Raw genomic sequence first — 25,143 nt, 5'->3', positions numbered from 1 at the left:
ACTATGTAGTTGATGCCGGCTTGATGGAGTGCTAAATTAGTGGCCTTCTTGGCAAGTCCCACATGTACATTTTACCCTGCCTGTAAGTGTCCTAGTCCAGCCTTTCTGCCTCCCCAGAGTAGCTCCTAATGTTTCTCATCCCTGATTTTGCACATTCTGTTCCTTCTACCCTGAATGCCTTTCCCTCCTGTATTTGTTTTCCAAGCCTGCAGGATCAAAGAACCACAAACCAGATGTTTTAAAATCCACGTCTTTATTCTCTCACAGTTCCGGAGGATAAAAGTCTGAAATCAAGGTGTCGGTAGGGCCCTGTTCTCTCTGAAAGCTCCAGGGGAAGATTGTTGCTTGCCTCTTCTGTGGTTCCTGAAGCTCCTTGGCTTGTGGCAGTCTGACTCCAGTCTCTGGCTCAGTCTTCACGTGGCCTTGTTCCTTGTATGTTTGTGTCTTCTCCTCTTATAAAGACAACAGTCACTGGATTCAGGGCCCACCCTAAATCCAGGATGATCTCATCCCAAGCTCCCTAACTGATTTCATCTACAAAAACCCACTTTGCAAATAAGGTCACATTCTGAGGTTTTGCTTGGCCATGAATTTTGTGGGGACGTCATTCGACCCACTGTACCTTCTTTGGTTGGAAAAAATGAAAATGACAGAGCGGTTAGAGCTTTCTGCTAAATGGTGGACTCCCTGAGTCCAGTCTTCCTAAGGCCATGCTTTTGCCTTGATGGGGCAAGGCCAGAATCCTCCTTCTCGCAACCCAGAAAAAAGAAAGTGCTTGGCTCAATATTGTCTTTGCTCACCATGCCCTAGAGCCATGGAAGGACACTCACTACCCCTGGGTTTCTAGGAAACAGCAAGACCACTGGTTTACCGAATGGCTCTGCATGGTGGCACTGGACTAGATCATCTTCAGTGTCTGTGGGGCATCTGCTTGATTTAGGAAGAAACCTGGAATTTTTAAGAATAAGTTATTTTTCTCCCCTTTAGTGAGAGATTGTACACATTTCTTACAGCTCTATGTTATGGAGCCACTGCAGGAGCAAATACCCATGGCTCTTTTTTCCCTCCTGATAAAGGTTTTGTTTTCTGAGATTTTTTTTTTTTTTTTTTTTGAGGCGAGGAGGGGAGGGAAGAGGAAGGGTCTACGTTAACGTGGTCAGTGGCTGAAAATTACCACTCTTGCCTTCCACTGATTACAGGTATTCCACCATTTCCTATGTTTATGTTATTTTAAGACATAAAACAAAGCAAATTAATGCAGTTCCAGTCTGACTACCTATTTATTCTTTTTATCTTTGGCAGTTTTTCAGGAATGGGCCCATTGCTGCAATGTGTCCTCCCCTGACCTCATTAATAAATCTCTTTTAGCTCACATTTATTATTAGCGATGATAAATGTTCTTACTGAGTTTTGGGGAAACAGAAGAACATAGTAAGAGGGAGGTGCGTATGAGATGGGAAGGTGATAATGAGGGTTTGCTGGCTTCATATATATATATTTTTCCCTATAATTGAATTGCTTAGGGGTAAAATATCTTTAGGAAGAATATATGATACAAAGTAGATTATTATTATTCAAAATTGATCCCTTTTTGCCATACATGCACATGAGAAAAAGAGTATATTTGTTAACACTGCTCCCAGGAATACTCTAAAGTACATGAAATGGCTTTAAAAAAATTTAATACTATTGAAAAAATCTATATGGATTTTTTTTTATTGTTTACAATATTTATCATAGCTGATAATAAAATAATATTTGATAGAATGACACTTAGGGGACATTTCCTGCAAAGTTTAAATGTAGACATGATTTTAACTCAGTTTTAGTGGACATATCCATTATCCTTTGTATTTAGAGAAGGGCGAACATTGAATACACGAAATCTCCAACTCTGCTTGAGCAAACGGCGCTAGCCTTTTCTTACAAATACATCATTTACTGGCATGGCTACCAGGTAGCGGAATCAGTTGATTGTGATTTGTCTCCTTTCCCTCCCCCTGCTCAGCCCCTTCTGGTGGGGTCTTAATGAACAGAGAAATGGCCAAAGACCAGCGGTAGGAAAGAGTCAGGGAACCCCGGGACCCAGGTAAGACCGGTAGCTAATTAGTGTGGGGCTAATTGACATTTCACAGTAATTGTATTACTCTGCCTTTGGGAACAGGAGAGGGGCCTTTCAATATCACTATTTAGCATAATGTCTTTGATTATAATGGAAACCAGTTATACAAAATGTGAATTAAATTAAAAGCATAAGGCACCAAGTATCCACCTTTTTTAAGTCACTTCTTTCATTTTTTTAGTGAAGGATCAAGTTGAAGAAATAGTTTTTATTCTCTTCCAATTAATATAAATTGGCACACAGGGTTCATTGAAAACCATGGAGGGGAACTGGAGTTGAAGGGAAAAGTATCACTGGGAAAAACCCCTTTGTGGTAATTTGACCCCTCTGACCATCTCCAAGCTCATGTTGGCTTTATACCTGTTATTGCGTTGTTAGAGTGACCACACAAAACACTTCCTAACCACTACATTCTAGAACACCCTTAAATGACTTCCTAGATAATGTCCATTTATTCTTTCTTTGGCAGAGAAAATGTGTCAGTTAAAACTGCTGGGCTTACAAAAACGTCTGTTTGTTGTAAGTTATTTTCAAAAGAAGCAACAAGTAATAAGTATGCTGGATTTTATTCAACAAAAACAAACAGTAAAAAAGAAGAAAATCTGAATTGTTATATAAAAAGCGTTCCTTTAAAATTATCTGAGAAAAAAAGCTTAATGTCAAAATTATTTTTAAAATTAATACCTGATAACATCATTGGCTATTAAATTAGGAAATCTTTTTATCTTATAATTCTTGGCTAATCAGGTTATTGGTTTTCTAGAGAAAATGTGTGCTATTAAAAATTTTTTTAAGAAAATCAGATTTTCAGACTTTAAGTTTGGTATGCTAATGGGGGCATGACATTCTTCTTCTGAAATCTTATCAAGTATTTGGTATGGTGAAATAGAGTTTAACAGACTCAGAACTAGGAAGGAGTCCTGGTGGTACAGTGGTTAAGCACTCGCCTGTGAACCAAATGGTTGGCACTTCAAGCCCATCAGCTGTTCTGCAGGAGAAAGATGCGGCCGTGGTTCTATAAAGGTTGAATCAAGACAACCAAACTCATTGCTGCGGAGCCAATTCCAGACTTGGAAATTCTGTGGGGCAGCTCTACTCTGTCTATACGTATAGGAATAGGGTCACTATGAGTCAGAACTGACTCCATGGCAACTGGGGAGAGGGCACTAGGAGTCCCTGAGTGGTGCAAATGGTTAATGCTCTCGGCTGCTAACCAAAATGTTGGTGGTTCAAACCCACCCAGAGGCACCTTGAAAGAAAGGCCTAATGACCTATGTCCAAAGGGTCACAACCACGGAAACCCTAGGGAGCACAGTTCTACTCTGAAACACATGAGGTGGCCATGAGTCAGAATTGACTTAATGGCAACTGGTTACTGAATAAAACCCAAAACCAAACCCACTGCCACAGAGTTGATTCCAACTCCCAGCAACCCTACTGGATGGAGTAGAACTGTCCCATAGAGTTTCCAAGGCTATAATCTTTATGGAAGCTGACTGCCACACCTTTCTCCCAAGGAGTAGCTGCTGGGTTTGAACTGCTGACTTTGAGGTTAGCAGCCAAACACTTTAACCGCTTTGCCACCAGGGCTCCTTGTTTACTGGTTAGAGGAAACTTAAAACAGTTAATACTACTGAAGATATTGAGGATAACCTAATTTAAAGACCAATAAATTGCTATAGTGAGTGTACCAATGAGTAGAGACTGTGAGTATCTTGCAAGAATAGACTGGCCAAGGGGTTCTGTCTGGTGTATCTACTTACACCATGAACTCAGAGAGGTGGAGACTCTAACATGGCATATTTGAAAGAAAACTCAAGCTGCAGACCTGGCCCTTCTGTTTCCTAATTTCATGCCTTATTTGACTTTGGCCAGTTATTAAAACCATCTGAAGTGCTTCCTCACGTTTTAGGGACTGCAGTTACCAGTCTGTGCTTCACAGAGTCATGGGTTCATTCAGCCCGCATAGGTGGTGCTTGCATTATTAACAAGCCACTACCATAACTGCTGTAGACATGATATTGGAAAGATTCCGTACCTTTTCTTGAAGAGGATGCTGTCTGTTAAAGAGGAAAACACTGAAGGAGTAATTACAGTGATGAGGGCTATAGTCTCAGGGTGTTAGGCTCTAGCAGGGAGCTGATGTGCACAGCAGCTGGAGCCGGTACCCAGCCCTTTAGGGCTGCCAGGCCTTTGGGGTAGTTCCCCCTCACACCACTGCCTTTTACTTCTCCAGGCTTTTACAGGTTCCTCTTGTGGTTCCTTCAAGTGCCTTGTTTTTCTTTTCAGTCAGATCCCGCTGAGCTTTCTTTGGTTACCCCTAAATTGTCCCAGCCCCTGTGCGGGTCTTCTCTAGGATTTAACGTTCTGGGCTCTGGCCCTTCTAGACATTCCTTTGTACCTGGGGCAGATGTACTACAGCTTCCAAACCCTGCTGTTCACCCAGGGCTGATAGACTTGTCCGCTCTGTCTGTCCCAATCCCAGTACTACCCTTCCTCCTCTCCGAAGACGCATCCTGGAGCGTAAGAAGCAGATCACTCCCCTTGGGGACTCAGGGAAAGTTGACAGAGGAGTCTGATGGCTCTTTCCTGTCCTGGCTTTACACTTTAGTGCTGGGAGACATTGAGCAAGGCGTCTGCTTCCCTGTGGCTCAGCTTGACCATCCCTAGAGTGGAATTGAAATTAATAGCAATGCGTGATACTGAGATAGTGCCGTGCTGGGTACAGCTCTCCGAGCTTTCTGTACTAACTCACTTCTTGATGGTAAAGAACCTTCTATCCCATGGGACTGTTGTGGAGATTAAACAGCTCCCTATATCTAATGACTTGTCACAGAGTCTAGAAGACAGAGTTAAAAAAAATGTTAGTGCTTTTACTTTTATTGTTAAAATAATTATCATTATAGTGTGTGAAAGAACTTTGTTAATATAGTTGTTAGCTGCCATGGAGTTTGACCCTGACTCTTAGTGACTGACCCCATGTGTTACAGAGTAGAACTGCTCCGTAGGAGACTCTTTGCTTTTTTTTTTTTTTAATATTTTGCTTTAGGTGAAGGTTTACAGAGCAGTTTGGTTTCTCATTAAACAATTAATACACAGATTGTTTTGGGACATTGGTTGCCAACCCTGCAATGTGTCCACACTCTTCCTTTCTTGACCTTGGGTTCCCTCTTACAAGCTTTCTTGTCCCCTCCTGCCTTCTCCTCCTTGCCCCTGGGCTGCTGTGCCCATTTGTCTCATATACGTGGTTGAGCTACATGTATTATTGTTTGTTTTATGGGCCTGTGTAATCTTTGGCTGAAGGGTGAACCTCAGGTGTGACTTTATTACTGAGCTGTAAAGGGTGTCTGGGGGCCCAACTTTCAGGGTTTCTCCGTCTCTGTCGGACCAGTAAGTCGGATTTGTTTTGTGTGTGTGAGTTAGAATTTTGTTTCACATTTTTCTCCAGCTGTATCTGGGACCCACTATTGTGATCACCGTAGGGGTTCCTTGAGTGTAATATTTACTGAAGCAGATCACTAGGCCTTTCTTCCAAGGAGCTGATGGGTGGGCTTGAACCATCACCCTTTAGGTTAGCAATGGGTCATAAACCACTTGATCCCCTTTGTTAAAACGTGATTAACTCTTCTGGAATCTCCTTACTAATCATTTTACAGATTATCTGTCTAACCTTCCCCGGTAATTTTCCTTATTAGAAAAATTTCATGATTTCAATCCCTAGTAATTTTTCTCGTTAAGGTAACACTACTTATCTTTCCAAGATTTAAAATTTTAAGAATATTTGAGAAACCATTGAGCTTTGTTGTTTACAGGTTTTTCCACTTTTGCTTATTTCCAGCATTCTAATTGGGTTGTCCTGCTCTTTCTCAAGCATTTGATCCTAATTGTATGTTATCCAACGGATTTCTTTTTGGAAAAAGAAAACATGTTTATTCAAATGTCCGTTGTTGGACAGCGACAGCTGGACCATAGCCAGTCAATATTCAACAAACAGTTCCCATGGATGTTTCCTTAATAAGGGTTATCTCCAAATCAAAGTGCTGGGTAGGGAGAAAGCCCAAGATACTGACATGCCAATCCCCAGTGAGTCCACAGCTCTGTTTGACAGTCTCAGCCCAAGCCCAGTCCAGTGATGTCTTAGTCCCCTAGTGCTGCTGTAATAGAAATACCACAAGTGTATGGCTTTAAGGAACAGAATTTTGTTTCCTCACAGCCTAGGAGGCTAGAAGTTCAAATTCAGGGCACCAGATCTAGAGGAAGATTCTTCCTATCTCTGTGACCTCTGGGGTAAAAATTTTGCCTCTTCCAGTTTCTGTGGCCTTGGTGTTCCTTAGTGGTCTTCACGTGGCAGCTACACCCCCTCTCCTCATTCGTGCCTGTCTCTGTGTCGATGCTACTCCTTATAACTCAGAAGGGATCAGATTTAGGCCACCCTACACACACACTGAGATGACCTCATTAGCATAAGAAACCTATTCCCGGATGGGATTATATCCACAGGCATAGGGTTAGGATTCTAACTCATATTTTTTTTTTTTTTGGAGGAGGCACAATTCAATCCATAACAGATGAATAGCTGTATGTTTTGTCTACACTAAACACTTGATGGGACTGATTTACTTGTTGAATTAATAAGTTGTTATAAAAAGAAAACAGAACACTTATTCAGTGTTTTCTCTTTGCTAGGCAATATTTTAGGCACTGAGATAGCAAAGCTAAATAAGACATTGTTTTGCCCTCAGGGAGCTCAAAACCATACAGGAGTACTCTGCTGTCTTCCCAGCAAAAATCTCTACCTCCCACAGCTAAGGAATTATTTGTGTACCATGAGAACTAAATACTATTTTGGGCTGTGGAGTGGCCAGACAGCTAAACTCTATTCAATATATTATCCATGGGATGTGCTGTTAATGTAGTTTTGAACTGAACTAGCGTGATGTGTTAGCAGACCATCTGGCAAAGGGACAGCTTCTGAGACTGACAACTTTTTTTTGGACAGATTCAAAGAATCAGGCAATTACTGATCTCAGAAGCATGGATGGAGATGAGAGACATATGTTCTATAAATATCTCTTTAAGTACTGAAGTCTGGGGTGGGTCTCCTGTCCCCCTTGGCAGCTCTTCCCTGAGCCTTAGGAAAATCTGGATTTGCAAAGGAGAGGGTACTCATCTTTCGGATTTCTTCCATATTTTTCACATTTTAGGTGCCCCTGATAATGTGCTCAGGTTCTTCATGTGTTCCATGCCATCTGAGCATAGACGAATTTTCTTTTTGTTCACAGAAGGCTGGAATGTTACCAGAAAAATTGTGACATCTCTAGCTTCTGCTAATTCCAACTTCTTTGGATATTTTCCAACTGGGGTTTTGTAAATGGAGCAGATAAATAGGATTCTGAGGCTTGACTGGTGTACAAGATCAGGGAACCATCTCCTTTACTTTTCAAAACCCATAAGCGTTGATGAGGATACAGATGACTTGGTACTGAGTTATTTGTATGGATCGGGGTCTGTACTCTTTACATTTCTATAAATCTTCAGAGCAGTCTTCAAAGTTGATGATATTATTGCCAATGACAGATGAACAAACTGAAGTTTAGGGAGAAAAAGTATTTTATCAAATATCATATAGTTAATAAATTACATGGGGTTGAGTTTTTATTTGACTTTACGTTCCATGTTCTTTCTTGAACGTTTTCCTCGTTCCCCACAGACCTTATTGCTATTGGGTATTGAGCTTATGAGTGTCCATATTTGTTCATTCACTCTTTCTTCCCTACAGTCATTCACTTTTTCAGTTCATCGTTGTTGTTGTCAGTTGCCCTTGGGTCAGCTCTGACTCATGATTACCTGTGTATAACAGAACAAAACGTTGCCCGCCCTGTGCCAGCCTCACGATGGTTACTATGGTTGAGTCCATTGTTGTGGCTATTGTGTTAATCCATCTGATTGAAGGTTGGTTTTCCTTATTTTCTATGATCCTTTGCTTTACCAAACATGATGTCCTTTTCTAGTGATTGGTCTTTCCTCCCCCCCCTTTTTTTTTTTTTGGTAGTGCTTTAAGTGAAAGTTTACAATTCAAATCAGTTTCTCGTACAAAACCATACATTGATCTGTGACCCTAGTTGCTGTCCCTACAATGTGACAGCACACTCCTTTCTCCACCTTGTATTTCCCGTGTCTAGTCAACCAGCTCCTGCCCCCCTCTGCCTTCTCATCTTGCTTCCAGACAGGAGCTGCCCACATAGTCTTTTGTGTCTAACTTGAGCTAAGAAGCACACTCCTCATCAGCATCATTTTATGTCTTATAGTCCAGTCTAATCTTTGTCTGAAGAGTTGGCTTTGGGAATAGTTTTAGTTTGGAGCCAACAGAGAGTCCAGGGGCCTTGACCTCTGGGGTCCCTCCAGTCTCAGTCAGACCATTAAGTCTGGTCTTTTTACTAGAATTTGACACCTGCATCCCACTTTTCTCCTGCTCCATCAGGGATTCTCTGTTGTGTTCCCTGTCAGGGCAGTCATTGGTGGTAGCCAGGCACCATCTAGTTCTTCCAGTCTCAGGCTGATGGAGTCTCTGGCTTATGTGGCCCTTTCTGTCTCTTGGGCTCTTATTTTCCATGTGTCTCTGGTCTTCTTCACTCTCCTTTGCTCCAGATGGGTTGAGTGATTGATCTTTCTTGATGATGTGTCCAAAGTAAGTGAAGTAAAGTTTCTCCATCCTCACTTCTAAGGAGCATGCTGGTTGTATTTCTTCTAAGACCTATTTCTTCCCTCTTCTGAAAGTCCGCAGTATGTTCTTTGCCAACACCACAATTCAAATGCATCAGTTCTTCTGTCTTCCTTTTTCATTGTCCGGCTTTTACATGTGTAGGAGGCAATGGAAAAGACCATGACTTGGGTCACACCAACCAGAGTCATCAAAGTGACATTTTTGCTTTTTAGAACTTTAATAAGGTCTTTTGCAGCAGATTTTCCCAGTGCACTATGTCATTTGATTTCTTGACTGTTATTCCTATGGGCATTGATTGTTGATCCAAGAAGAGCAAAATTGAAGTTATCGAGGATTTTGTATTTTATTCATATTCATAGACATATTTTATTTATCTACTAGGTTCACTGCGCTATGTGAGGCATTCTGGTGAATATAAAGATGAGTATCACTACTTACTGATCGTAAGAATTTATCAATTAAATTTAAAGATAAGACACACACACAGAGAGTCCAAACTCTCAGCAGTCCAATAAGAAGAACACGGCAGGCAAAGATCATTAGGGTTCAGATGAGAGAGTAAGGAGTTAACTTTTATCTGTGAGGATCCCATGAAGTACATAAGTCCCGAACTGTGTGGAGGAGGTTTTCTGATTAGATTCTTGAGCCTCCTTGGAAAAAAAAAAAAAAAGCAATATGGACAAAAACCTCAAGATATGTCAGGATAGTAATTCTCAACTGTTTTTCCTTGTTACAAAGTTCATGTCTTCACATATGAGCCCTCCTCTAAGTGCACTCAGAATTGATGACTGTTTATTTGAAATAGCTTAGGGTAAAATCTGTTGTTGTTGTTTGGTGTCCTTGAGTCAGTTCTGACTCATAGCAACCCTGTGTACAACAGAATGAAACACTGCCTGGTCCTGCAGCAGCCTCACAATCATTGTCATGCTTGGAGCCCATTGTTGGAGCCACTGTGTCACTCCACCTCCTTGAAGGTCTTCCTCTTTTTTGCTGACCCTCTACATTACCAAACATGATGTCCTTCTCCAGGGACTAGTCCCTCCTGATAACATGTCCAAAGTACATGAGACAAAGTCTCTCCATGGTTGTTTCTAATGAGCACTCTGGCTGTATTTCTTCCAGGACAGACTTGTTTGTTCCTGTGGCAGTTCATGGTAAAGTCTACTATGTACCATTGCTAGAGTACTGGCCAAAGTTTCATCCTCTGCTGAAGGATGATTACTGAATACCAAAGCTAAGATAAATAGTGATAGAATATTTATTGGTTCAATCAGAATGGAAAATAGAGTATCATCAGCTATTGCTGTTTAACAAACAATGACATAATCCCAGTGCAATATTCAATAAGCATCCTTTTCTCATAATATTCAGGCCTACTGACCCAGTTTGGAGTCCTGGAAGGCTCTGTTTCAAGTTATGGGTGCGGCTGGACTTGGTCGTCAAATTGGATGTGACTCAGGTGGCCACCAGTTGTACAGTGTCAGTGCCCAGGCTGAAGATTCAGGAACTGCCAGGGGAAGCTCTTGATGGCAATGACAGTGGTGCAAAGCCATTTTCAGGCCCTGATCTCATCACACTGGCCAAAACCAGTTACTGGTCTCAGCCCAACATCACGGGTGGGGGAAAGGAAGGTGGGGGTGGATATGTATTTGTAGTAATAAACCACAAGGGACCCTGGTGGCACAACAGTTCAGTGCTTAGCTGCTAACCAATAGGTTGACAGGTAGAACCCACCAGCTGCTCTGTAAGAGAAAGATGTAGCTGTCTGCTTCCATAGTGATTACAGTCTTGGAAACCCTGTGGGACAGTTCTACTCTGTTCTATAGAGTCACTCTGAGTCAGAATTGATTCAGTGGCAGTGGGTTATTTTTATTTTTGGTTTTAATCTACCACATATGCTGTAAAGAGAGGTAGCAAAGATAAAAATCATATGACAGCTGACCTAGAAAAGAGAAGAGTATAAACACATGAAGAAGATAGTAAGATGTCCGGTTCTGTTTAACAGATCAGAGGGAGACGCTTTCCATATGCAGCACACACCCCAATATCTTGTGTGTAATGCAGTGGAGTGGGAAGGGACCAGAGGTAGAGGGATGTTGTCATAATGAAGGTGTAGAAGGGGGAGGTCACAGCTGTATTATAAAGGAACCTGAGATGTGAAAGGTATTTCTGAGATAGAATTGGCACATTGTAGGATGTAACAGAGCAGGGACAAGGAGCCCAAGGCAGAGCTTCCATTTAAGCCAGTTAGAAAACACAGGAGGAGAATCAGATTTTCAGGTGGGAGGGAAGAGCTTGAAGCCGGGAAGTTGTGGGGGATAGCAGTGCTTTGACAGAAATAGGGAGGGCAGATAGGGGAGAACTAAAACAGTGAAAAACAAGTTACCAATGAGTCAGTTTTGACTCATGACAACCCTATATGTTGCAGGGTAGAACTGTGCTTCATAGGGTTTTCATGGCTGTGGCCTTTCAGAAGCAGATTGCCAGCCCTTTCTTCTGAGATGCCTCTCTGGGTGGGTTCAAACTGCCAACCTTTCAGTTAATAATCGAGCACTTAACAGTTTGCACCATCCAGGGAGAGAAAAACCAAAAAACCCAAACCCACTGCCTTCGAGTCAATTCTGACTCGTAGTGACCCTATAGGGCAGAGTAGAACTGCCCATTAGAGTTTCCAAGGAGTGCCTGGAGGATTCGAACTGCCGACCTCTTGGTTAGTAGCCGTAGCACTTAACCACTACGCCACCAGGGTTTCCCCAGGGAGAACAAGGGGACAGAAAATGGTGAACAAGTAAAAGATGCTGAGTAAGAACAGTCCCAGGAAGAGATTCAGAGCTGCAAGACCTGGATCAGAGGGAGCAAGTGTCGAATGTGACTGAAGTCTGGGGACGTGGGAACTGGGAAGGGAGGCTATGGGATTTGAGAATGAAGGGGATCCTGGTGACCTTCCTGAGAACAGTTGAGTATGGTACAGGGGGCTGCCGTCAAGAGAGCATGTGGGGCCGTGGGTGGCTGGGAAGCGACTGGATACCATTCTGTGAAGGAGTTTGCCGGTGCTGGGTATGGGAGAGATTGAGGACCAAGCAGTGTGGACAGAAGGGTTTGTTATTGTTATTAGTGTTGTATCTTCATTGAGTGTTCTGTGAACCTTCTTAAAATGGGTGAGAATAGCAAGGGATAGTCTGAGGCACAGAGATCCAGGGGCTTACTGAGAGAGCAAGGTCTTTATCAGACAACATGCAGGTCAGTAACAGATCCTCTCACAGAATATTCTGAAACCAAGGACTTAACAGCCTAGCTTTTGTCCTACCAATTAATCTCACATCTACTTTAATTCCGTTAAATTTTAAAGTATCCCCTACTTGTGCACATCAATATATGGATGCAGAACGTTTTGGTAAATGTTTACTGATTTTAAATGTGAAATCAGATGAAAAAGCAAATGAATCTGGGGATTAATATGTTATTCCCATGCTTCCCCTGTTGGTGTGCCGGCAGAGGGGTGCACGTGAATTCTACCATTTGGACATTTATTTTAAGCTCTGTAGGGAAATGCAGCCCTGGTGGTACAGTGGTTAAGCATTTGGCTGCTAACCAAAAGGTTGGCAGTTCGAATCCATTAGCCACTCCTTGGAAACCCTATAGGACTATTCTACTCTGTCCTATAGGGTTGCTATGAGTTGGAATTCACTCAGATGGCAACAAGTTTTTTGGTTTTATAGAGAAATACCTTAGAATTGTTAGTAACTAACTTTCTATTCTTTGATGAAATGAAATGATGCCAGTATTTTAATTTGATAACTCTGAGGGAATACCACTTCTGAAGGAAATCAGTTTTAAAAGGGTATAATTTTTAACTGTGTTTATGTCTACTGTGTGGCACCTTTTTTTTTTCCTACCGGAGTTCATGTCTTTAGTTTTCTGTTGTTGCGTTCCACCTATTCCCAAATTTCAGTTTGTGGCCCCCAATCAATATGGCTTGTCTAGCATGCACCAAGTGTAGGGGCTGTGACCTTATTGCTGGAACAGGTGTGCCTAGTGAGGTCAATTTGCACATGTCACTTTCCTTTAAGTTCCATTACTGCATGTGGAAATTGTGCATAAACAGCGTAGTATACTTTGCACTCTCTAGAACTTATTTCAACTTTGTTTGGCGTTTAATTCTTGTGGTTTCCTGTGTTTTTATCTTGCCCCCACAGAAGTGTGACCTGGATCAGCAGAGCATCGTTCACATTGTACAGAGACCCCAGAGAAAAACTCTAGAAACCAGTGCAGCCGGAGGGGCCCTCCCCAGAAACACTGTGGGGGGTGCTGGGAGAGAGCCTGCAAGCTTGACTCGTGTGGACCTCAGCAGCTCCATCCTCCCTGCAGACTCTGTGGGCCTGGCTGTTATCCTGAATAATGACAGGGAGAGTGACCCCCCACCAGCTGAGAGTTCAGGTAATTGTGGCTACTCTACCTAAGGCTATCAAAGCGTTTCTTTTGTTGGTTTAGTCAAGACTTCATGGAGAATGACCTCATATTTGGAGACCCTGGGTGGTGTAAACAGTTAAGAGCTTGGCTGCTAACTGAAAGGTTGGAAGTTTGAGCTCACCCAGAGGCACCTTGGAAGAAAGGCCCGGATCTGCTTATGAAATTCGGCCATTGAAAACCCTATAGAGCACCATTTCTACTCCGGCACACATGGGATAGCCATGAGTCAGAGTCAACTCGAAGACAACAGGTTGGGTTTTGGTTTATATCCATATTTAGTTACAATAAGTTTTGGATTTGAATCTGTAAATCACTAGAAGAGGACTTCCATTGAAAAAAAGTGCTTGCACATAAAATGTGAGGTGAGTGCACTTAAAGTTCTGTGAATCAGGGTTTCATATTTAAGAATAAACATATGCAATGGAGAAGGTGTCAGGACCATGGCCAGTCTGTTTGTTTTTCTGAGGAGGAGTTGATGGGAACATGTGAGGGGTTGTGCAAGGGTCAGAATATATGATTAAGGGAAATACATGTCCCTCTCTTGTTTTGGGGCCCTGGTGGTGCAGTGGTTAAGAGCTTGGCTGCTTACCAAAAGGTGGGCAGTTCGAATCCACCAGCCACTCCTTGGAAATTCTATGGGGCAGTTCTACTCTGGCCTGTAGAGTCACTATGAGTTGTAATTGACTTGACAGCATTGGGTTTGGGTTTTCTCATTTTGCCTTCATTTTCTTCTGTTTCTTATTTCTTAAAATGTATGTTCATTGATTCTGTTTCTGACAATGTAAAGACATTTTTGAAAATGAAAAGGGAACTTTAGGGGTCATTTCAGTCATCCTCCTGCTCTAAGGGGATGTGTTGTGATGCCAGTAATATCCTTCACGTGAAGGGATTCTTCTTGATACGCTCCGATGCATTTCAAGACACTTTCCCTTTGGAGAAGGTGGCCGTCTCTTTGTTTGACAATATTAATTTTTCCCTTAGTCACCAGTTCTGCAATCCACATAGTGAAAGACAGGATATCTAGGAGTAACTTTCACTGTGTGTGACAGAAAACACAAAATAATAACAATGGTTTTTACAAAGTCAAGCTTCTTCCTCTCTCAAATACAAGAAGTCAAGGTATAGGTGGTCCTGGCTAGTAAGGCTCTGAGAGTGAAAATGAGAGGAAACTGTAAAAAAGCATAACATGCCTTCTGCTGAAATCATAAGACACAATTTAATGATTTTTAAAATCATAGCTGAACTGGGGGAAAAAAAAAAGAAAGGAAAATTTGCAGGGATCAGAAATGAAGAAAGAACTAAAGTCTAGAATATTGAGTACATGAGCTGATGCTCTGGTGGGCTTGGGGACTTGTGAAGGGGAGGTTAGGTGTGCTTCATGAATCCTTAGCACCTCGGAGACTCTGTTGTATTCTTGTGTGGGGGTAAAAATAAGACCCACAGGAGGGAGCCTTGGAAGCTGAGAGCCGCGCACTAAGTGTGGGTCTTTGAAAAATGTCCCTCAGTGAAGAAGAAAGGGTGGATTTGAGCATCTACTCAATGTCACAGGAAAATAATAAGGAAATTTTCCTTGTGTCTGGACTCCGTAAGAGTGAAAAAAAAAAGAAGGGAGAAAGAGAGAAATAAAGAAAAAGAGGAAGGAAGGGAGGGAGGGAGGGAGAGAGAGAAGGAAAGAAAAAAAGAAAGAAAGAAAGAAAGAAGAGGGAAAAATCTAAGCCCTCCAATACCTATGTGGTCTCGAATGAAAAATTAACTTATTGGACCTAGGCTGATTTTTTTTGAGTGCTTTTATTGTGTTAGAATTAAGGAAGAATTTATGTGTAGGCTAAACCAGGGAGGGTTCTCAAGTGGGACCAGTTGAATTATAACTGTACGTGGCAGCTGAAACCAATGGGGACTTCTGAAACCTGAGGATGCCCTTTCAGGTATTTGTAAATGGAGGAAGATACCTAGTCAACGTGAATGGTGATGTCATGTTTCCGTTAATAACCAGTTATCCTATTTGTACCTAGAAGCCACCCCCCACCCTTATTGGTGTCGAGTCTATTCCAACTCATAGCAACCCTATACAACAGAGTAGAACTGTCCCTTAGGATTTCCAAGGCTGTACTCTTTATAAAAATTGCCACATCTTGCTCCCATACAGCAACTGGTGGGTTCAAACCACCAACCTTTCAGTTGGCAGCCGAGCGCTTAATAATTGCACCACCAGGGATCCTTACGTAGAAGCTAGGACGTGCTAATTATGATTCACATAACGAAATCAAGAACTGAAATGACTCGTCTAAGTATTCCTTAAACTGGTGGTTCTGAAACTTCTCAGATTGCTACCCCGCCCCCGGAGGTTGTGATTTCGTTGGCCTGGGCTGTGTCAGCTCTGACTCACTAACACCGTGCCATATGCAGATGACACAGCCTTGCTTGCCGAAAGCTAAGACAACTTGAAGCACTTACTGATGAAGATCAAAGACTACAGCCTTTAGTATCAATTACACCTCAACATAAAGAAACAAAAAAACTTCACAACTGGATCAGTAAGCAACATCATAATAAATGGAGAAAAGATTGAAGTTGTCACGGATTTCATTTTACTTGGATCCACAGTCAACACCCATGGAAGCAGCAATTAAGAAATCAAATGACATATTGCTTTGGGCAAATCTATGCAAAAGACCTCATTAAAGTGTTAAAAAGCAAAGATGTCACTTTGAGAATTAAGGAGCACTGACCCCAAGCCAGGGTGTTTTTTTTTTAATTGTACAGTAGGTGAAAGTTTACAGACCAAATTTGTTTCCCATTTGATTGTAAATAAAGTGTTTCATGGTCTTGGTTTCCTTTTCTCACAATGTGACAACACTCTCCCCATTTCTACCCTGGGTTCCCCATTTACTTTTGTTCTGATTTTTCAGCCCTTCCTGCCTTCTCATCTTTGCTTTAGGGCAAACATTGCCCTTTTGATCTCATATAATGGATTGCTCTTAGGAGCATGGTCCTCTCTGGTGTTATTATTTTATTGGTTTGTCCATTTGGCTGGAAGATTGTCCCCAGGAATGGCTCCAGTTCGAGGTCAGAAGGGTGTCTTAAGGGCATAGTGTTGGGGGTTCCTCCAGTCTCTGTCACACCAGTAACTCTGGTCTTTTTTGTGAATTTGCTTTTTTATACTACATTTTTCTCACGCTCTGTCCAGGACCCTCTGCTGTGATCCCAGTTAGAGCTGTCGGTAGTGGTAGCCGGACACCATCTAATTCTTCTGGTCTCAGGGTCATCTAGGCTGTGGTTCGTGTGGTCCATTAGTCTTTTGAACTAATTGCTCTCTTGAGTCATTGGTTTTCTTCACTTTTCATTGCTCTAGACAGAAAGACAGCGGTAGTTGTATCTTGGGTGGCCACTCACAAGCTTTTAGGACCCCAGATGCCACTCACCAAAGTAGAATGCAAAACATTGTCTTTGTGAACTACGTTGTGCCAGTTGGCGTAGATATCCCCAGAATCTATGGTCCTTTGCCTTCCAGCATAATAACTTCATCTCATGAGGTGTTTGGTTATGTCTGTGGGGTTTCCCTCTCTGTGCCCTTTGTGTGCTCTATTGTTTATATTAATATATGAGGAGCACCTACAGTCATAGCTGTAGAAATATCCACCACCAAACTTGTAACAAATATCTCTTGATGGAAGTACAGCCAGAACGCTCTTTAGAAGTGAGGATGACGAGACTTCTTCTCACATACTTTGGACATGTTATCAGCAGGAACCAATCCCTGGAGAAGGACATCATGCTTCATAAAGTAGAGGGTCAGAGAAAAAGAGGAAGATCCGTAATGAGATGGAGTAACACAGTGGCTGCAACAATGGGCTCAAGTATAACAATTGTTATGATGGCACAGGACCAGGCAGCATTTGATTCTGTTGTACGTAGGGTACTATGAGTCAGAACCAACTCAACAGCACCTAACGATAACACCAAACCAGTGTCTGCTGGTAGGTGTACTCCATTACACCCTCCCTCACCTCTTGATGTATCTATCTACCTAAGTATCTATTTGTAAATTATTGTTTGTTAATACGATTATTGCATGATTGTCTATGCTTTAGTAGTTATCGTAGTTACCCTTCATTCTTGCATTCTTCTTATCTCTCGTTGTGCTCTCATTTGCCTTGGTCAGGTTGTGCTGACTTTTCCCATATTGTGTTTGCCTTTCCTTTACTAATATTTAAATGTGTCTTCTATCTCTTTGGTTTTTTTCACCCCTTCCCATCCCTGGTAACCATCAAAGAATTCTCTTTTGTGTGTAAACTTTTTGTTGTTACTTTAAAATAGTGGTTTCATAAAATATTTGTTCTTTTGTTATTGACTTATTTCACTCAGCATAATGTATCCCACATTCATCCATATTTCGAGATGTTTCATGGATTCATCATTATTCTTTATCATTGTGTAGTATTCTATTGTGTGTATGTACCATAGTTTGTTTATCTGTTCATCTGCTGATGGGACTTCAGTTGTTTCCATCGTTTTGCCATTGTAAATGATGCTGTAATGAACATGGGTGCGTATATGTCTATTCATGTCATGGCTCTTACTTCTTTAGCGTATACCTAGGAGTGGGATTGCTGGATCTTGTGGTATTTACATTTCTAGCTTCTTGAGGAAGCACCATATTGTTTTCCATATTGGTTGTATCATTTAGCATTTCCCACCAGCAGTGCAAAGAGTTCCAATCTCCCCATAACCTCTCCAACATTTGTTATTTTCTATTTTTTAGATTAGTGCCAGTAATGTCAGGGTGATATGGCATCTCATTGTAGTTTTGATTTGTATATCTCTAATTGCTAATGATTGCAAGCATTTCTTCCTATGATGGTTTACTGCCTGAATGTTTCTTTGGTGAAGTGTCCATTCATATCCTTTGCACATTTTTTATTAGAATTTTTTGTCTTTTTTATTGTTGAGGTGTTGAAATTTTCTATAAATTTTAGAAATTAGACCTTTGCCAGATATATTGTATCTAATTTTTTTTTTCCCCCAATCTGTACATTCTGTTTTTACTCTTTTGGAGAAGTCTTTTGTTGAGCCTAAGTGTTTAATTTTTTAGAAATTCCCAGTTATCTAGTTCCTCTTCTGCTATGTTTGCATTTTAGTTATGTTTGTTATTTTATTCATGCTATATATTGGGGTTCCTGGTATTTTCCTATTTTTTCCTCCATAGTGTTTATAGTTTTGGGTTTTATATTTAAGTCTTTGATCCATTTTGAGTTAGTTTTTGTTTATGGTGTGAGGTATGGGTCCTGTTTCATTTTTCTACAGATAGATATCCAGTTTTGTCAGCGCTATTTGCTGAAAAGACTGTCTCTTCCTCATTTAATGGACTTTGGCTCTTTGTCAAAGATCAGCTGTCCATAGTTGGATAGATTTATGTCTGGGTTTTCAGTTGTATTCCATTGGTCTATGTGTCTGTCATTATATCAGTATCAAGCTGTTTTGACTACTGAGACTGTACATACCAGGTTCTGAGATAGGTAGAGTGAAGCCTCCTACTTTGTTCTTCTTCTTGAATAATGCTTTACTTATCCAAGGTTTCTTTGCTTTCCATATAAAGTTGGTGATTGTTTTTCCATCTCGTTAAAGAATGCTGTTGGAATTTGGATCAGGATTGTATTATATTCATAGATCACTTTGGGCAGTATTGACATTTTCACAATGTTGAGTCTTCCTATCCATGAGCATGGTATGTTTTTCATTTATGTAAGTCCCTATTTGTTTCTTACAGTAACGTTTTGTAGTTTTCTTTGTATAGGTCTTTTATGGCATTGGTTAGATTTATTCCGAAGTATTTCATCTTTTAGGGGGTTATTGTAAATGATATTGTTTTCCTGATTTCCTTTTCGAAGCTCTCTTTGTTAGTGTAGAGGAATCCAAGTGATTTTCGTATATTGATCTTGTATCCTGCTGCTTTGCTGAATTCTGTTATTAGTTCTTGTGGCTTTCTTGTGAAATCTTTGGGATTCTATGTATAGGATCACATCATCTGCCAATAGGGATAGTTTTACTTCTTCCTTACCAATTTGTATGCCCTTTATTCCTTTTCTTGCCTTATTGTTCTAGCTAGGACTTCTGGTACAACATTGAATAAGAGTGGCGATAAAGGGCTTCCTTGTCAGATTTCCATTCTCTAAGGCAATGCTTTCAGTCTCCATTGAGAATAATGTTGACCGTTTGTTTTGTATAAATGCCCTTTATTATTGTTGAGGAATTTTCCTCCTATTCCTATTTTGCTGAGAGTTTTTATCAGGAATGCATGTTGCCTTTTCTGCTGAGATTGAGATGATTATGTGATTCTTTTCTTTTGTTTTATTTATGTGGTGGATTACATTGATTGATTTTCTATTGTCAAACCATTCTTGCATACCTGGTATGAATCCCAATTGGTCATGATGTATTATTTTTTTGATATGCTGTTGAATTCTATTGGCTGGAATTTGTTGAGAAATTTTACGTCTATATTCATGAGGCATATTGGTCTGCAATTTTCTTTTTTGTGTGATGTCTTTGCCTGGCTTTGGTATCAGGGTTATGCTAGCTTCATATAATGAATTTGGGAGTATTTCTTACTTTTCTATGCTCTAAAATAGTTTGAGCTCTTCTCTGAATGTTTGGTAGAATTCTCCATTGAAGCCATCTAGCCCGTGGCATTCTTTTTTTTCTGGTTGTGTTCTTTTCTTTTTTTTTTTTAAACATCTTCAATCCCATCTTTTGTTATGGGTCTTTTCAGTTTTGCCCTAGTATTTTCAATTGCCTCATATGTATGGAAAGCTGGACAATGAATAAGGAAGACCAAAAAGAATTGATGCCTTTGAATTATGGTGTTGGTAAAGAATATTGAATATTCCATGGACTGGCAGAAGAACAAACAAATCTGTCTTGGAGGAAGTACAGCCAGAATGCTCCTTAGAATAGATGACAGTGAGACTTTGTCTCATGTTCTTTGAACATGTTATCATTAGGGACCAGTCCTTGGAGAAGGACATGATGGTTGGCAAAAGAGTGGAAGATTCTCAACAAGATGAACTGACACAGTGGCTGCAACAATGGGATCAAACATAGCAACGATTGTGAGGATGGCACAGGACTGGACAGTGTACATAGGGTCACTATGACTTGGAACCAACTTGATAGCACCTAACAATATTAACAGTCAAATTTTAAAACTCAACTTTTGTATCACATGGTGTATTATTTTTTCACAATTTTTTGGTTATAAAAAATAAAACTTTTATAAATTTTTTTCTACTTTTTTTTAAGAATTACTGCCCCAGCTTACTAAGGAAGCATTTTATTAGTATTGAACATTTTACTATATAATAAGTGTATAATTTCTTACTAAATAAAAGGGAGTAGTTTTAGTGAAACATTACATGCTAGATCAGATTATTGAAATACAATTTGAAAACAGAAAAGAAAATTAAAAATAGACAAAATGTGAAAGAGATTTTAAAAATTGAATGAAAAGTCTTTTAAGACTTGTGCCCTGGATTCACATCATAGACCTGTCATCACTATTGACAATACATTCTTGTCAACAATTTTTTACCAGTGCTTAAGTGTAGTACAAGATGAAAATTGTTCTGGGATTGTTAGTTAAGACATGCCAAATATAAATCAGTCAAGAAGACCAGCTGATGAAATAAAATGATAAGCTTCGGACTTAATTCACATTTTATCCAAAATCAAATCTCGTGTACTACCCGTCCTAATGACTTTCAGCCAGAGGGTGTGAATTTCTTGGTGTTTTGGGCAGCTTTAAGAAGTGCTCCTCCAATAAACCTTCCCTGAAATGACAGCATTTTGGCAGTCATACTAAAAGAGCACCTCAAAGTTGATATCACAACAAATTATTAAAAATACATTATGATTCTTCCAAGAATTTAATTTTCTTTCCAACACACACATTTTTTACTCTAATATGCTTCTGCGGTATTATAAGAGAAAGCACAGCTTCAGCACCCTAGTGGGAATTTTGCCAGCCTGACATATTTTGGGTGGGTTTTTCATGTAGGGGGATATAGTCCTATATTTTTTTTTCCCATCAGTCTAAACACCATTCCAAAAGTGGTTTTTGCTTCTTTCCCTTAATTATACTTTATCTACTAGAATGTTATTATCTGTAATATTTTTGCATACAGTGTTGAACGGACACTCATAAAATGTAATGAATCCAGTATATTCTGTTCCTTCATTGATTGGCACGTGGATGGTGATGAGTTATCTTGTCACTGCCAAGTAGTTTTATTTAACATGTAAAATATAACCCTTACAACCCTTCAACTCTTATTTATGAGATTTAGCAAAAAAGAACGGTGAATAATTGCATAGGAGCCTGGATGGTGCAAACAGTTTGTGATCCACTGCTAACCCAAAGGTTGGAGGTTCGAACCCACCCCATGGCTGTGCAACAGAAAGGACTGGCAAACTGCTTCTATAAAGATTGCAGGCAAAAATGAACAAACAAACAGAAAAACCCTATGGAACTGTTTTACTCTGTACAGGGCATCTCCATGAGTCAGAATCAACTTTAGAGGCAGCTAGCAACGACAAGGATGCTCAGGTAGCTTATGCTTTAGAGAGAGAAGTGTGCATATGCAGGTTAACATGCAGTGGTGCCTGAGAAAGAGGGACCACCCAAGTCACGTGGGCGTTTAGAGTAGGAGAGGTCAAGAGAGACCTCTGAGGTAGGCCTTGAAATACAGGAAGGATCTGCAAGTGGCAGAGGCGCTAGGGATGGTGAGAAGTGCTAGTGTTCATAGTGACAGCTGCCTGTTTTGCTGTGTCCCAGTGTGGGAACGGTGGTGGGGGGTTCCTGTTGTGGAGCACTCTGAATGCGAAAAACGTTCAGTGACCAAAAATGGCCTTGATAACATTTGTCACAACGCTCTTTCTTTCTGGTCTTTAGGAAAGTGTTCCCCAAATCATGCTTTTATTTTTTTGTGGAATACTTTGAAAGGAGGAGAAATGTGTAACCAGTGGAGCTGGAAAGTGTGACAGGCACAGTTGACAAATATGTGGGGAGGTGAACTAAGATGATTCACCCACGTGTTCCTGTCATCCCGATACCAGGTGGCCAACTGAGGAGACAGGGCTTCCTGTCCACAAGGGGGAAGGTGAACGAGGTTGGTATTTCCCCGTGCACTTTAGTCAGTGCCCATTTGAGCACACGTAACTCTGTTGGAACTTGTTGGCTGTCCATGGTTTGTTTGTTTGAAGACTTAAGGGTGTTTTCAGTTCAAAATGAACTGCCAGGAAGAGTAGGCAAGAAATGACGGTGCTAGTTGTTGAAGTGAAGGTTCGTACTTGCTGGTGGCCTCAGGTTGTTTTGACTTTTCTGGAGTCACTCTGCACAGCCATATTGTGATTGGAAAGGGGAAGGAAAAGTGGCACTCCCAACTGAATGAAACCTGACAGGACTGTGTGAGAGCAGTGGTCATGGAAGGCCTCTAAGCTTGTCACACCCATGTCCATCCCCCGGAGACCTCAGTGGCAGACAAAGTAAATCATTTACATCCTTTACTCTTTGAACCCTGAAGCTTTCCTGAGGACACTCGGTAGGTGCTGCGGTGGCAAGATTTGCACTTGACAGAAGACAGCGTAGGAAGACAGAGTGTTCGCAGCTGGTAAGCTCCATCTTGGGAACCTTCCAGAATTCTGATTCCTGCAGAGTGTGCCAAAAATGCAGCCAGCCGGCTGGGTTCCTTTTGTCGGTTTAATTAGAAGGAAGATAAAGAAACAGATGACAAATTAAGTAGCAGAAATTAATTTCTTACAATCAACTTGCTTCACACTCTCTGGATTTGTTCTGAGTAAATAAAGACTGATGGAGTTTTGTGAAACTATAATATTGAAGGTATTATTTTTATCTCACTCTTGGCTTCTAAATTTTTTACATGTAATTCAAGAATCTTTATTCCACCTTTGTAATTAAAATAGAAATTAGCAAAGGATCCATTTTACAAGAGAAACTGAAACCCTCACAACCAGTAAACAAAATATTAGGCTTTTTTCTTTTTCATTACTATTACTTTCTAGGGAATCTCATAGAATCAGGTTCAAACTCCTGCACCATCTACATCTATTGAACTAAAATTCATTTTCTAAATGATACCCCAAAAGTCCCGTAAAATCTTAAAGTTCTTTGTGAACCCCCATAGATCAAACTGACTACTCTGGGTATATTCTGACCCTTTGAAAATGAATGCTCTACATTTGTGTGTGTGATAAGTAAATTAACCAGAATATTCCATCAGCCTGTGGAGTTGCCTCTTCTAAGAGGGGAACCAAATAGCTCATCGTTTGCTCCTGTTGATTAATTAAAACTCTCTTGAGTCAGAACCTGTTGCCGTTGAGTCGATTCCAACTCGTAGCACTCTTCAGGACAGACTGGAACTACCCTATAGGGTTTCCAAGGAGCTACTGATGGATTGAAACTGCCGACCTTTTGCTTAGCAGCTGAATTCTTAACCACTGTGCCACCCGGGCTCCTCTTGGGTCAGAGAATTAAAAAAAAAAAAAAAAAATTCTTCAGTCAGAGAATATTTTTTATCTCCCAGGGGCTGGTGTATAGTGAGCCCTTAGTGCATGTCAGTTATTTCTGGAAAATACAGCAGGACCAGGTGGCAGGCGTTTGCTTTAACCTATGGCCAGTGCACAGTACCTGGGGTCTGGTACTAAGGAGCTTGGTCTTGGAGCAGACTTCTGAGTTCACATTCAGGCTCCACCTCTCACCAGCTCTGTGACCTGGACAAGGGTGATCTGTGGACCAGCAGTGTCGCCTTGCGTGGGAGTTTGTCAGAAATGTACTCTTTGCCCTCCTCCCAGACCTACCAATTCAGAATCTGCATTTTAACAGGCTCCTCCAGTGAATTGTGCACGTTAAAGTTTGAGAAGCACTGATTTTATTTTTTAAGTAATGCACTAGGCCTCAGTTTCCCTATTTATAACATAAACCAGTTGCCGTCAACTTGATTCTAACTCATGGCGACCCCAAGTGTGTCAGAGTAGAAATGTGCTTCATAGGAGTTTCAGTGGCTCATTTTTTGAAAATAGATCACTGGACCTTTCTTCCAAGGTACCTCTGAGTGGACTCGTACCTCCAGCCTTTTGGTTAGCAGACAAGCGTATGAACTTTTTGCACCACCAAGGACTCTGTTTATAACATAGAGATAGAAAGTGCCTGCCTCACAGAGTTGTTACCATAATTAAATGAGCTACTTCATGACAAGAGCTAGTCATTTTTGTTATCCTTTCTCTTTCCAGCTCACATGACCTAGGGCCCTATGCTACACTAGGGCTCAAAAATGGAATCAAGATTTATAGTCCAGGGCTACCTACTATAATTCTAAAAACATAAGGTCCCCATTTCATACTTGGAATACTTCCTATTCTCAAGACTTTCCTTGGGTCCCTCTGGTTCTTGGGTCCAGGTTTGCTTGATTAACTAATTTATATTTTGGTCACCTCCATCACACGTGGAGTACCAAAATTAGAACAGTAGGCGACTCTGGGGTAATGAGGAATGGCATCAGGAAATAACTCCCACGGCTAGTTTCCTGGAATTTTACATTGCCATTGTCTTCCAGCCCTAAACCATGTGTTTTCTTTCATTTCTGTTAGACTGTGCACCACCCCTTCTGGTGTATTCCATCAGAAAACAGATCTTCTCTCTTTGGCCATCAGGAGCCACATGGACTGAAAGGAACTTTCCATAAGGCAAAGAGATAAAGTTGTCTTTCTTTTTTTTTCTACCTGGGCTTGCTCAGAGGGCCCTTTAGCAAGGAAA

General features: G+C 40.9%; 1 protein-coding gene across 2 annotated transcripts in view; it reads left to right on the top strand.

The window, feature by feature from the left end:
* PRKN (parkin RBR E3 ubiquitin protein ligase) overlaps nucleotides 1-25,143 on the top strand; it is a 1,623,853-nt gene that overhangs the window by 509,413 nt on the left and 1,089,297 nt on the right. For both annotated transcript variants that reach the window (XM_064293116.1, XM_023559354.2), the window contains exon 3: nucleotides 13,043-13,283. In XM_064293116.1, coding sequence (XP_064149186.1) covers nucleotides 13,043-13,283 — 241 coding nt within the window. The remainder of the gene's footprint in view (nucleotides 1-13,042; nucleotides 13,284-25,143) is intronic.

This window comes from Loxodonta africana, chromosome 1, assembly GCF_030014295.1.
Source record: "Loxodonta africana isolate mLoxAfr1 chromosome 1, mLoxAfr1.hap2, whole genome shotgun sequence".
In the NCBI taxonomy this organism is placed as follows: domain Eukaryota; kingdom Metazoa; phylum Chordata; class Mammalia; order Proboscidea; family Elephantidae; genus Loxodonta; species Loxodonta africana.
This window is presented reverse-complemented; position numbering and strand designations above follow the sequence as displayed.